Genomic DNA, 14,006 nt, shown 5'->3' on the forward strand with positions numbered 1-14,006 from the left:
TTGGTAGACCGCGACGTCAGTTATTCCCGTCTCGTCGTCCTTTCCTCGCCCGTGTTACTCGAACTCTCGGTCAAAAGCTCCACCTCTCTCCATTGGGCGGAGCCTCCCTCAGAGGCGTTTCCTGGAAGGGGTGCCGCCACCGAGCTCTTCGTAACCTGTTTCAATTTTCTTCAGCCGCCCCCCCCCTCCCCACACACACACATCATTCCTGCGCCAAGCCCCGCCTTGCTTTGCTTGAATAGTCGGAGGACACGTCATTCATTGGCAGTACGGCCTTCCGGAGTTTCCTTCAGGCTTCGTGATTGGGCAGAAGGGCGGGAGGCGTGTTCCTGGGCTTGGGCCGTGTCGGCGCAGCTCCCTCCCCTCGCCAACCCTTTGGCGGTCACCGGTGGGGTTAGGCTGCCTCGTCACCGACTTCGCTGCCCCCGCCCCGCCCACCCCTCCGGCACCGCTTAGCTTAGCCTTCCCCGTCAGCCAACATGAGCGGTAAGGAAGGGACCATCGTGGCCGGGCGGGGGGCGCCGCCTTCTTTCTCTTTTCCCGCCCCGCCCCGCCCAGCCCCCCGGGCGGGGGGATCCGAACGGGGGAGGGCTAACGATTCTGGGGAGGGGAAGCCAGGCAGGAGCCGTGGCAGGGGAAGCCTTTGGGGGGGAGGGGCCCCGAGGAGGGGAGCGGGGCTTGCCACGGAGGGTGGAGGAAGCGGCCATGGGAGGGCAAGTCGCCTCAGGGAGGAGGAGGATCGGGCGGGACCAGGTGGGGGCTGGAATTTCTCCGCTGGAGAAGAAGCGGCGGAGCCGGATGAATCCTCCGTCTACCTCTCTCGGGTGGTGGTGGTGGTGGTGCCGGTGCCGCTGCTGCCCGAGGTTGGGAGGGAAACGCAGGCGAGGCCGGAGAAGGAGGCCGGAGAGAAAGTAGCAAGTGAAAAAAAGAAAAGCCTCTCTTGTGTGTCTTGTGTACGTATGTGTGTCCCTATGCCACGATCTACTCCCCCGCCCCCCCCACTCCCCCGCCCTCGCTTCGTCGCCTCAGAGCAGGGGTCTTCAAACTTGGCCCTTTTATGACTTGTGGACTTCAACTCCCAGAATTCCTCAGCCAGCTTTGCTGGCTGAGGAATTCTGGGAGTTGAAGTCCACAAGTCATAAAAGGGCCAAGTTTGAAGACCCCTGCCTCAGAGCTTCAGAAAGCCGAGGAGAGCGAGCTTCGGGCCATGTGCAAAGCGCCTTTCTCCCGGCTGAATCCGGTTTAAGCTGGCGGGGGGAGGGGAAGGGGCGAAACTCGTAGTTCCGGAGAGCCGTGGCGCTTCCAGCAAGGCCGGAGGCCGTTCTGAGAAACGATAAGGGTTAAAGGCCTTCGTTTGGTACCATGCCCCCCCCCCGAAATATTAAGAAATCCACTTTTCCGTAGGTTTGCCTCTGCTCTTAAGGAAAAAAAGGAGGAGGAGGGGAAAAAAGGCAACACCACCCACCACCACCCACCCCCAGAGGCAACAACTCCGGATTTGCTAGGCCTCTTTCCTCTTTCCTCCCTCTCCGGGGTTCTCTCAGGGAGGCGGGCGTCGTTTTTGTTAACCTTGGCGGTGTTGGGAGGCTGGAGACTGAAGTTAAGGAGTCCTTAACTTCTTAAAAGAGGAATTTGAACTGGGAAATCGTTACGTTTGGCAGGCAGGCTTTTTGCTTTGTGTAGGCTTGGTGCAGAGTTCCCTATTGAACCATCTCTGCAAGTCAGAAGTTTGCATACTCCTACGCCCCTTGGGAGGGTGACTCATGCAACTAACTTACTTCCCCTTTCCTCCGAGCAATCCGATGCGTTTTGCGTTGCCTTTTACCCAGGAGAGCCCCTTTCGTTAGGCCCGGACTGCTCTGCCATGCAGAGATGGAGCTTATAAAGAGAGCTGCCGAAGTGGAGCTGTTGGTTTTTTTTGTGTGTGTCTTTTTGTTTTAATAATAGCAACACTTCAGGGAAAACCTAGTATTTTCATGGCGTAGTTTTTTTTAAAGATGTCTAGCCACCTTCACCACAGAAAGACACTTGTTAGGGACGCTGCAAAAAAAAAAGCTGTAAACAGATCTCTGGAATTCATTTAATATACATTTCTGAACCTTGAGATCCGCTTGGTTTTGCATCATGGGATGAGGAAGCGGCGCCAAGGCCGTGCAGGGTGAGGGGAGAGGCTGTAAATATGATGCAATACCCATATCCGCCGAGTAGCAGGAAACAGTTTTGATCCGTACCTTCTCCCAGGGTGTTTTCTTTTTATAAATGATGTGAATGTATATTGTAGCAATTGATAGTCAAATCTGATCTGGTCGTAAGAGACCCTCTTAATATTTTATTCCTAGTCTTAACAATTCTTGATGGTCACACTGGCCCATTTTGTTGTTTTTTTTTGTTGTTGTTGTTGATGTGCAATGCCTACAGCTTATCCGGTATGCTAATGCAAAGTTGCTCTTTACATTTTAATCACAGTTTTTGTTGTACTTACCGTATGTATATCTTGGCCTTTATTCAGAAAGATTGGAGAGTGGTATATCATAATCTTTTCTCATTCTCAGTCATGTAAGATGGCTCGGCTTGTTCACTATTTATTAAAAATGTGAGCGTAGGATTTTTGGAGGTACATTTGAATTGCTCATTGGATTACAGTGTCTTTATTGACACTTAAATTCTGGCTGGCTCAGGAATTCTGGGAGTTGAAGTCCACGAGTCATAAAAGAGCCAAGGTTGCCTACTCCTGGTGTAGTTCATTACGGTGCTAGATTACTTTAAAGACAAATTCTAAATGCAATATGTTTGTACGTATATTTTGTGTGTGTGTATGTATATGTGTGTATGTATCTCTAATCTATAATCACAATGCTTTACTTGGTGTAATACCACTTAGCATCTGCTGAAGGCCTTCATTTTTAAATTTGTATTTTTGAATAAATCAAAAATTCTGGAGATCTCTTGCTGCACAATACGTTACATAGCATGGGAGAATCTAATGCTAAATTAGTTGTGTGCCTTTTTGCTTCCTCTTGAAAAACTACATGCCTTATATTTATTTAACTCTTTTTATTTTTTCTTTCTTATCCTCTAATTTCTCTGCAGATCATGATATTTCAGAAGACATGGTGGTTGTCAAGACTGAGAAGGTGGATGAAGGCTGCAGTAATGATGGAGGAAACTGCGAGACCCAGGTAAGTAAGAATTCTGAGAAGAAGAGATGAGTTGGGGGGGAAAATCACAATTTGCAGTAGAAAGATACCTTTGGCTTTTGATATATGTGGTGATGGAACATTCTCTTCTCTTTCTTTGGGAAAGGTGGGTTACTTATTTTTACAGTTTTAAAAAATCTTCAGTATTTTTGCAATCCTCTATAATTAAAAGTCACGCAAGACAGGTTAGATTACGGGTTCATCAAAATTTTATTAGTATTTCTGTGAGTGTTGGAATTTGTATTTCCTCCTGAAAGATCGTTGGAGTGTAAAATTGCTTAACCCAAGTTCAGAGTAAACATTTCTGAGTAAAATAGTCTAACTTGAGTGATGAGGAATGTATTTCATTAGATGTTGGTTGTTGATGTCTTTATGTTGGTTAGGCCAGAGTGTACAATCCCTGCTGTAGGAGATTGGCAAATCGTCTATTAATTGGCTGCTTCCTTGTGCTCCTTGTTCTTGTTTTGTAAGGTCAACTGGGATGGCCAGATGCTTGACTCCTCCTCTCTTGTTCTTTTATTTCCTGACAGGAGTCTCAGCCTTCTCCTCTGGCCCTGCTAGCAGCCACATGCAGCAGGATTGAATCTCCCAACGAGAACTCTGATAGTTTACAGGGTCAACAGGGAGGCTCAGGTGAACTGGACCTGGCTTCTGCAACTCAAATCTCCCAAAATGCAAATGGCTGGCAGATAATTTCCACTGCTTCCGGAGCTTCTGATTCTCCCAAAGATCTGGGGAATAACAGCAATGAAGAGAACGATTCCTCCTCCAAAAACCGAGCTGCCACCACTGGGCAGTATGTGGTTGCTGCCGCCCCAAATATGCAGAACCAGCAAGTTCTGACGGGGTTATCGGGAATGTTGCCTAATATTCAGTATCAGGTGATTCCCCAGTTTCAAACTGTGGATGGTCAACAGTTGCAGTTTGCCACTGCTCCCACTCAAGTTAGTCTCCAGCAGGATGCCTCTGGCCAACTGCAGATAATTCCAGGAACTAACCAGCAGCTCATTACAAACAGGTCTGGCACAGGCAATATCTTGGCTGCCATGCCGAATCTTTTGCAGCAGGCCGTCCCCATTCAGGGAGTAAACACTCTCTCAGGGCAAACACAATATGTCACTAACGTCCCACTGGCTTTGAACGGCAATATCACCTTATTGCCCGTTAACAGCCTCGCTGCCAGTTTGGCCCCCACGTCTCAGTCGGTCACTCTGAGCAATTCTAGCTCCCCAGAGAATAGCGCTCAGCCGGTTTCAATCAGCTCCTCCAGTGTGGCTGCAACTCAGGCCAGTACTGCCTCTTTTTTCACCAACGCTAACAACTACAGCACCACCACCACCACAAGTAATTTGGGCATCATGAATTTTTCTACTAGCAGCAGCGTGGGAACAAACGTCCAGGTGCAGACGCCACAGAGGACAAACAGCGCTCAGAATGCCGATGCTGTGCAAGTTGCAGTCCAACAAGGACAGCAGAAAGATATTGATCAAAACCAGCAGCAGCAGCAACAACAGCAGCAGCAGCACCACCAGCAGATCCTGGTGCAGCCTCAGCTTGTTCAAGGAGGACAAGGCGGCCAGACCTTTACTCAAGATGCCCTGCAGAACCTGCAGATCCAGGCGCTGCCCAACACTGGTCCAATCTTTATTCGAACGCCCACCGTGGGGCCAAATGGACAGGTCAGCTGGCAAACTATCCAACTTCAAAATCTTCAGGTTCAGAATCCGCAAGCTCAGACAATCGCTTTGGCTCCCGTACAGGGGGTGTCCCTGGGGCAAACTGGGAGCACCAGCACAACACTCACGCCCATAGCTTCTGCCTCTCTACCCAGCGGCACAGTCACTGTAAATGCCACTCAGCTGTCCTCTGTACCAGGCCTTCAGACCATCAACCTCGGGGCCCTGGGATCCGGCATCCAGGTTCATCAGCTGCAAGGGCTTCCTCTCACCATAGCCAACACCACTGGTAAGTAGGGGGTCTTCATAGCGCCTGTTGTTGTATTTCCATGTGTGTTGTTCGCTTTAAATTGCTATTAAAACAAAAGTTTTCATCACGGAAGGAATACATTGGAAGATAAAGGAACGTATACTGAAGGTTGGACGTGGAAAAAACAAGCTAAAAACTGCATTTCTAGTTCTGAAAATTTTCATGTCAAGAAATAACAGGCTTTTCAATTTTTTCTTTTAAGGCTATATGAATCTTGAAAAGCTGAAGGGACTGCATTCAGAACTTTAAAAGTATAGGTAGTCCTTGACTTACAACTGTTCCATTTAGTGACCATTTAAAGTTACAACGGCGCTGAAAAACGTGACTTGTGACCATTTTTCACACTTATGACCTTTGCAGTGTCCCCATGATCGTGTGATCAAAATTCAGATGCTAGGCAGTTGGTTCATACTTAGGACTGTTGCTATGTCTCAAGGAAGGTCGTGTGATCACTTTTTACAACCTTTTGACAAGAAAAATCAATGAGGAAGCCAGATTCACTTTACAACCATATTACTAACTTATCAACTTCAAGTCATTCACTTAGCAATTGTGGCAAGAAAGGTCGTAAAATGGGGGAAAACTCACTTAACAAATGTCTCACTTAACAACAAATGTTGGGCTCAATTGTGGTTGTAAGTCGAGGACTACCTGTATAGTGAGGAGATACAGTTGCAAGAAAAAGTATGTGAACCCTTTGGGATTACGTGGAGTTTTGCATGAATTGGCCATAAAATGCGCTCTAAACGTCATGTAAGTCACAACAATGGAAAAACACAGTCTGCTTAAAATAATACTACACAAACATTAGCTGTTGTCATGTTTTAATTGAACATAAGATGGAAACATTCACAGTGCAGGGTGGAAAAAGTATGTGAACCCCTAGCCTAATGACTTCTCCAAGAGCTAATTGGAGCCAGGAGTGAGCCAACCTTAACTCCAACCAGTGTGATGATATTGGATGTGTTGCTGACAGCTGTCCTGCCCTTTAAAAACACACACCTGTTTTGGGTTTACTGGTCTCAAGAAGCACCGTCTGATGTGAACCATGCCTCGCAGAAAAGAGCTCTCAGAAGACCTACGATCAAGAATTGTTGACTTGCATGAAGCTGGAAAGCGTTGCAAAAGTATCTCCAAAAGCCTTGATGTTCATGTGTCCACGGTAAGACAGACTGTCTACAAATGGAGAAAGTTTAGCACTGTTGCTACTCTCCCTAGGCGTGGTTGTCCTGTAAAAATGACTGCAAGAGCACAGCGCATAATGCTTAATGAGGTAAAGAAGAATCCTAGAGTGTCAGACCTACAGAAATCTCTGGCACATGCTAACATTTTTGTTGACACATCTACAATAAGGAAAACATTAAACAAGAATGGAGTACATGGGAGGACACCACGGAGGAAGCCATTGCTGTCCAAAAAAAATATTGCAGCACGTTTGAAGCTTGCAAAAGAGCACCTGGATGTTCCACAGCACTACTGGCAAAATATACTGTGGACAGATGAAACCAAAATTGAGTTGTTTGGGAAAAACACACAACACTGTGTGGAGAAAAAAAGGTACAGCACACCAACATCAAAACCTCCCCCACTGTAAAACATGGTGGAGGGAGCATCATGGTTTGGGGCTGCTTTGCTGCCTCAGGGCCTGGACGGATTGTTGTCATTGATGGGAAAATGAATTCCAGAGTTTATCAGGACATTTTGCAGGAAAACGTACGACCATCTGTCCGCCAACTGAAGCTCCACAGAGGATGGGTGATGCAACAGGACAATGACCCAAAGCATACAAGTAATTCAACAAAACAATGGCTTCAACAGAACAGACTACGCCTTCTGGAGTGGCCCAGTCAGAGTCCTGACCTCAACCCGATTGAAATGCTGTGGCATGACCTTAAGAGAGCGATTCACACCAGACATCCCAAGAATATTGCTACACTGAAACAGTTTTGTGAAGAGGAGTGGTCCAAAATTACTCCAGATCATTGTGCAGGTCTGATCTGCAACTACAGGAAACGTTTGGTTGAGGTTATTGCTACCAAAGGAGGGTCAACCAGTTATTAAGTCCAAAGGTTCACATACTTTTTCCACCCTGCTATTGTGACTTACATGACGTTTAGAGCGCATTTTATGGCCAATTCATGCAAAACTCCACGTAATCCCAAAGGGTTCACATACTTTTTCTTGCAACTGTATATCTAATATATGCTGTATTTTTTAAAAAAATAATTCTTCCAAGAACTGTCAGTTGTAACAATATATGCTCCTGTTGGGTCCTTAGAGCAGAAGTAAGGGGGGGGGGGAGAAATCTGTGCTCTATTTATTTTACTACGAAATAATGTTCAAGCTGGATTTAGATGGCCATTCATCGTATGAATGGTAACTGACTGTCACTATCTTCTATTTATCACTATATGAAGAGTTAGTCATCTAGCATGATTAGGTACTGTATGTAGAAAAGCTAATTGATCCCAGAACCATTTTGAAATAAGGTCTTGTGGCAATGTGTCAGAAGGCTCCCACTTTGCTTATCTTGGGGTAATTCCATGAGATTTTGGCCACTTCAAAGAAAATGTTTAAATATTAAATTTTCATACAATTTTAGGATCCTATCAATGTCAGCTGGTGGAGGGACCACATACAGTATACTATGGCAACCTTGTGCGCTGCGTGGCCAATCTCCAATTGATGTGTGGAGCCTCAAAATTCATTTGGTAGTGGGTGTAGTAACCTGCATAGAGGGCTAGATTGGCATCTGCTAATCTAACTGTCATACACCTTCCCAGTTGGATGAAACATATGGAAGGAATTTCAAGGCTGTAACATTGTGACACACATTGCCGCCATATAGAATAAGGCCTGTTAGGCAGCAGCTTCTATACATTTGCATCCCATATGTGAATATCTGTGAAAGGGTTGAGTTGAAAAAACAGGTCCTCTGGGATCTGCTGTAGCAGATTGGAATGTATTGGAATTGCAACTTTCAGAATCCCTATCTGGCAGATCCCTCGGAGCCAAAGTCATAATACCAGGGACATCAGAGTAAAGAAGACTGAACAAAAAACCAAGAGTGTAAAATATATTTTGTCTATAAGGTCTTATGGTGTTGTATTCTTCCAAATGCCAAGTGATTGGCTCTGCAAAACATTCATTAATCATATGAGGTCTTTCCCCCCCCCCCTTCTTCTGGTCTTTATTATTGCATAGTGTAACACAAGATGATTAAACCATTAGAGATCATTGAGTTCATAGTTTCCAGAGTTCACTTGAAATGGTTTATGCATTGCTGATTCCCTAATTCAATAATTCTGGGGGTGGAGGAGTAAAACTCTTGTGATTTGAGGATGGCACATACAAAATGGGGGGAAAAGATAGGAAAATGCAAGAAATAATTTAGATGAAGTAGGGAAATAACGCATACAAATTGAATCAAAAGAGCCATTGATCTCAGGGTAATTTCTGGATGGACAACCTAAGCTTTTATTCTACATGCTGAATTGGAACTCACGCTGATGCTAGAAAATTAAAATAAGATGAATTTAATGGCTGAAAACATCTCTTAATGCTAAGAAATTATTGACCCGTGAAAGTAGTACATGATGTGCTTTTAAATCATTGTGTGTTGTATTGAAATTGTTTGAAGTGGGGTGACTGAAAGGCTAGGCATCCCTCCACTGTGTTGCAGATTTTGCATGTATGAGGATAACAGAATAAAGTTGCCTTTCAGAACAAAATGGGGTGTGGGCAGGAAGATATTTATTTAATTTATATTATTGATCAGCATATTTGATGCTCAGTCAAATATTTATACAATTAAGCAAATGTAATGTTAAATGGGCTTCTCATTTTCACCATGTATAGAATTTTGGACTTTTTCATTGCAATGTATATGTTGCAAGGATGTGGCTACTAGTTCTGTTGCTTCTGTGAATGTAGGGATGAAATTCAGTGTGTCATGCTTGCTTGCTTGCTTGCTTACTTTATAGCAGTTTCCGAAACTGACCAGCCTGGATAAGAATTAGTGAATGAGAAATCCAATAAATATTGAGAAGATGAGGGTCAGGAAGCTTGCATTACATTATAGTTGTGAGCTTAAGTTATGAATTTTTGTGTGTAAGGCCAGGGCTTTTCAACCAGTGGTACGGGTACCACCTGTGGTACGTTGGCACCTGGCAGGTGGTACGCGGCCATCCTAGAGGAGTGGTAGGGGGGAGGGGAATGAGCTGAACCAGTGGCAGCACCGCACAAGCCTGAGCGAGAGACGGCTGGAGCTGCAGGGCTGTCAGGGCTCAGTGGAAGCGCCAGGATCAGTGCTGCTTTCCAGCTGGAGCTCGGCGCTGATCCTGGTGCTTCTGCTGAGCCCAGAAGAAGCGCCCATCAGCTGGAACGTTGCAGCATCTCCAGGGTCTTGTGATTTACATTCAGATGCTTGGCAACTGGTTCATATTTATGATGGTCACAGTGTCCCAGGGTCATGTGAAGTGACCAAAACCTGCTGCAACCACCCAGCGGGGGGGGGAAATAAAAACGAAACACCCCCCCCACCCCACCCCCGCTGCCAATCCTCAACAGAAATGCTCACAAATGAAAACCTCGGACAGGAGGAAGAGCGCCACTGGGTGGGCAGGCAGGTGTCTTGCTCGGCTGTGGCTTGGGGGGCACTTTTTTCAGTGCCAATGTAACTTTGAACAGTCATTAAGTGAACTGTTGTAAGTCGAGGACTACCTGTACTTCATCACTTTTTTCCTTTTTTTTTTTGGTCATCAAGTTTTTGACACCTTGGTAGGCAACTGGTGGTACTCAGATGTTGCCATATCCTAAAAGTGGTACAATGGGTGAAAAGGTTGAAAAGCCCTGTGTTAGGCATCAAACTATACAATTTTGGAATCCAGTGACTTATTTGTGGTGAATTCTACATTTTTAAAATGGAGAAAAGATATTCTAAGCCGCCTAATATTTAGAAAACCTTTTTGTAATCAGAATTGGAAACCAGAAAGTGTTGGCTTGTAAGGTTTTCTGAAGTGTTAAGGTTTCCCAGTTACAAGCCACACCATCCACAAAGGCTTGGCTGAAGCCCCAATATGCCTGTAGTTGCCACCAAATGGTTATTTTTAATATGAGTTACTCTTTGTAGAAAAGCCCCGTTTAGTGCAGTAGGAGTTTGTAGCATCAGTAGGAGTTTGTAACATCAGGCTACAAACCAAAACAAAAAACAAAAAAACCCACTGGATCAAAACCGGCCTGGGTGATCTTAGGTCTAGGTCAGGGGTGTCAAACTGGCGGCCCACGGGCCGGATGCATCACACACAGGCCATGCCCACCCCAGCTCCACAAAGGCAAAAAAGGCGTTATACGTCATGATACATCACGTGACACGATCGAGCTTGACACCCGTGGCCTAAGTCCTGCGATTTTTCTCCTTTTCTTAAGGACCACTAATAATTCTGTAATTGTACCAGTATTGATGCTGATGATCCCCATAGCACTAATTGTTTTAGCTCAGCAATAGAGGGCATGCATAATTTGAAATAAATAGTTAAAACATGGGACAGATTAGGACAGCTGTGATCTTATTTTTGAAATGTCTTTTAACATTCAGAGTAGCATAAAGATTTATCCTTTAAAATAGCTACAAGTAGTCCTCAACTTAAAACAGTTCATTTAGGGACCATTGAAAGTTACAGCACCACTGAAACAAGGGACTCGTGATGGTTTTTCACACTTATGACCATTGCAACATTCCCATGGTCATGTGAACAAAATTCAGAAATTTGGCAACTGGTTAACTGACTCACACTTTTTTTTTTAATCCCATTTATATCCTGCCCTTCTCCGAAGACTCAGGGCGGCTTACAATCTAAGAAGCACAAATCAATGTGCTTAGCAATAGCCTTCATTCTATGTATATGCCTGCTTATTAGGGCTTTTGCCCCCCCCCCAAGTGGCATTGTTACAAAGTCAGCTTATTGCCCCCAACAGTCTGGGTCCTCATTTTACCTACCTCGGAAGGATGGAAGGCTGAACTTATGACGGTTGCTGTGTCCTGCTGTCATGTGATCCCCTTTTGCAACCTACTGACAAACAAATTCAGTGGGCAAGCCAGATTCCGTTAACAACCCCGTTACTCCCTTAACAACTGCAGTGATTCACGCAACAACTATGGCAAGAAAGGTAAAAGGGGGCAAAATTCACTTAGCAATTGTCTCACTTAGCAACAGAAATGTGAGGCTCAATTGTAGGGGGGAGGGCTATCTGTATTTGTGAGTAGAAAGTATACTTTGTTGCAAACACTCCACATTTAACATAAAGAATGATGCAATAGATTTGTGCCATTGTTTTTTAAAACTAGCTCTTGGCCAGACATGTCAAATTCGTGACGTCATGTATCGGGGTTATTTCCCCATTGCCGGCAATGGGGTGGGTGGGGTTTCCTGGTGATGGGTCCAGCCAGCGGGCCAGCAGTTTGACACTCCTGCTCTTGGCACTTAAAACTTGGTGCTGTTTTTAAAAAGAGATTTGATAAAGACCGTGAAAATAATTTGTTTGGAAAGCCTGTTTTGTTTGTTTTAATTCCTACTTTACATTCATTTTGGGGGTTACTTTAAACTTAAGAGTTTAAAGAGAGCTACCATGTGCTGATAAACCCTGATTTAATGATACAGCTAGGATAATTTTTTTAGATGGATTGGTATTTTCTTGCCTTTTGTCCTTTTTAATTATTAGGAAAGAGGCATTGGTAGAACAGAGAGATATGTGCACATTCAAGACTTTGCTGTATGTATTATGAGGTTATTGTGTATTATTAAATATACAGATTAAAGCATATTTCTAGATGTTGTTGTTGTTAGTTGCGAAGTCGTGTCCGACCCATCGCGACCCTATGGACAACGTTCCTCCAGGCCTTCCTGTCCTCCACCATCCTCCGGAGTCCATTCAAGCTCACGCCTACTGCTTCAGTAACTCCATCCTGCCACCTCATTCTCTGTCTTCCCTTTCTTCTATTGCCCTCAATCTTTCCCAGCATTAGGCTCTTCTCCAGTGAGTCCTTCCTTCTCATTAGATGGCCAAAGTATTTGAGTTTTAGCTTCAGGATCTGGCCTTCTAAAGAGCAGTCAGGGTTGATCTCCTCTAGGACTGACCGGTTTGATTTATTTCTAGATAATTTCATGTTAAATTATCTAGTTTTTAGGTTACATGTGATTATAATACCTAAAGTTTATGACTGATCCTTTAAAATGAGTTTGACTGATTCTATCCCATTTTGTAAGTTCTCATTCAAGTGCAAATATTATTTTGGCTTTCCCTTTGAATTGGAGTTCAGCCTGCTTAGCTGTTTAAGCTTTTCTGGTTTGTACTATAACAAATGAGAAGAGGGGCAATCCCAACAGAAGGCAAACCTGAACTGAACAAATAAATACAAATGGTTTGTGGTAGAAACTTGTCTGGTATTTTGATCAGTCTGTTAGTAAGAAAAAACATTCACTGAGTAATGAGCAAAATTCCTGGGTAACTACATGTCTTGGAAATGTATAATTGGTATTTTAATCAACAGAAGCAGTTAAATATGGGCAAGGAAACCATAAATGTTCTGTATTTGCCTCTACCATCAACTTATGTCTATATAACTTATTTTTTTAAAAAAAGAATCTCTTTTGTTCAGTGAAATAAATGTTGAAGTGTGCAACTTGTACATAACTCATGAATCTAGCAATGCCAAGGAGTTATGACTCCCCTTCGTGATACTTTCTAGCACTGCAATTTGTAAAAATTCATTTGCAGAGTCTTGTTTTGAAAAATATTTAACCTGTAAATGCAGATACGTTTGGCCAATTGACCAATTTCCTTGTTTTACTTTTTGGTGAGATGCTGGGTTCTTGCCTCCCTTAATGCACAAGATGCTTGATAGTATATAAAGTGCTTATAAAAGGAATTAAGGGTATTTATGTATGGAACTAGTCTAGGCTCCTAGACAGCCTTGCTCTTTCAGTTCTTTGTACAAATATTCAGGATGATGTTCAGCAGAAGTCGTATCCTTATGCTCCTAGCAAAAAACACTTAGATAAAGCCACCCTGTTTTGCATATTTAATGTTTGCATTTTGGATGTTTGATTCTTTTAATGTTGAAGTTTGGTTTTGAAAGCCAAAGTGGCATTTGAATGTGAACCTTGGGTGCAATTAAGTTGTTTCTCTAATGGATAAAATTATGTCCCCTAATAATGTTGTTAGTCCAGATTTTCTGGAGAAGAAGAGTGTGAGAAAAAACTTCAAGCTACCACTTTGGCTAAGAGAAAAGAAAACAAGTAGTGTTGTTGTGTAGGGTGGGGTTTTGTTTTTGTTTTTTTTGCATCTATGATAGCTTTTCTTGAACCAATGTCCTCAGGTTCTGTTGCACTAGAATTCCTGCAGTTCCCTAATCATGCTGGTTTAGAATGATTGGAGCTGTAGATCAACATACCAAGAGAACAACATTAGAAAATGCTAATCCTTGTCGCGTTTCCTTGTTGACGTACAAACTGAACTAAACATGAAACTATTGTGCCCCTCCATAATCACCTCCCTTTACTGATATTTACACCAGGTTCTGTGTGGTAAAAATTGTTTGTTTACTCGAGTCAGACGCATCACAATTAAAATAAGGCATACTATACAACATAACATGTAACACCTCTACTCCGCGAGCTGCATTGGCTTCCGGTTGCCCTCCGGGTGAAATTCAAGGTGCTGGTTATTACCTATAAAGCCCTACATGGCCTGGGTCCGGGCTATTTGAGGGAACACCTGCTGCCGGCATCAAACGCCCTTCGCCCAGTGCGCTCCCACAGGGAG

At 44.0% G+C, this 14,006-nt stretch overlaps 1 protein-coding gene across 2 annotated transcripts in view; it reads left to right on the forward strand.

The window, feature by feature from the left end:
• Window positions 1-377: 377 nt before the first annotated feature.
• The window catches only part of SP1 (Sp1 transcription factor), a 36,245-nt gene continuing 22,616 nt past the window's right edge, over window positions 378-14,006 (forward strand). The window contains exons 1-3 of one of the 2 annotated variants that reach the window (XM_081321396.1): window positions 378-486; window positions 3,091-3,179; window positions 3,728-5,162. In XM_081321396.1, coding sequence (XP_081177522.1) covers window positions 480-486; window positions 3,091-3,179; window positions 3,728-5,162 — 1,531 coding nt within the window. In that variant the 5' untranslated portion in view covers window positions 378-479. Of the gene's footprint in view, window positions 487-729; window positions 954-3,090; window positions 3,180-3,727; window positions 5,163-14,006 lie in introns of those variants that run through there. The other variant, XM_081321397.1, reaches the window with a different exon arrangement.

The sequence above is a fragment of the Vipera berus genome (genome assembly GCF_964194415.1).
Source record: "Vipera berus genome assembly, chromosome: 2".
Lineage (NCBI taxonomy): Eukaryota > Metazoa > Chordata > Lepidosauria > Squamata > Viperidae > Vipera > Vipera berus.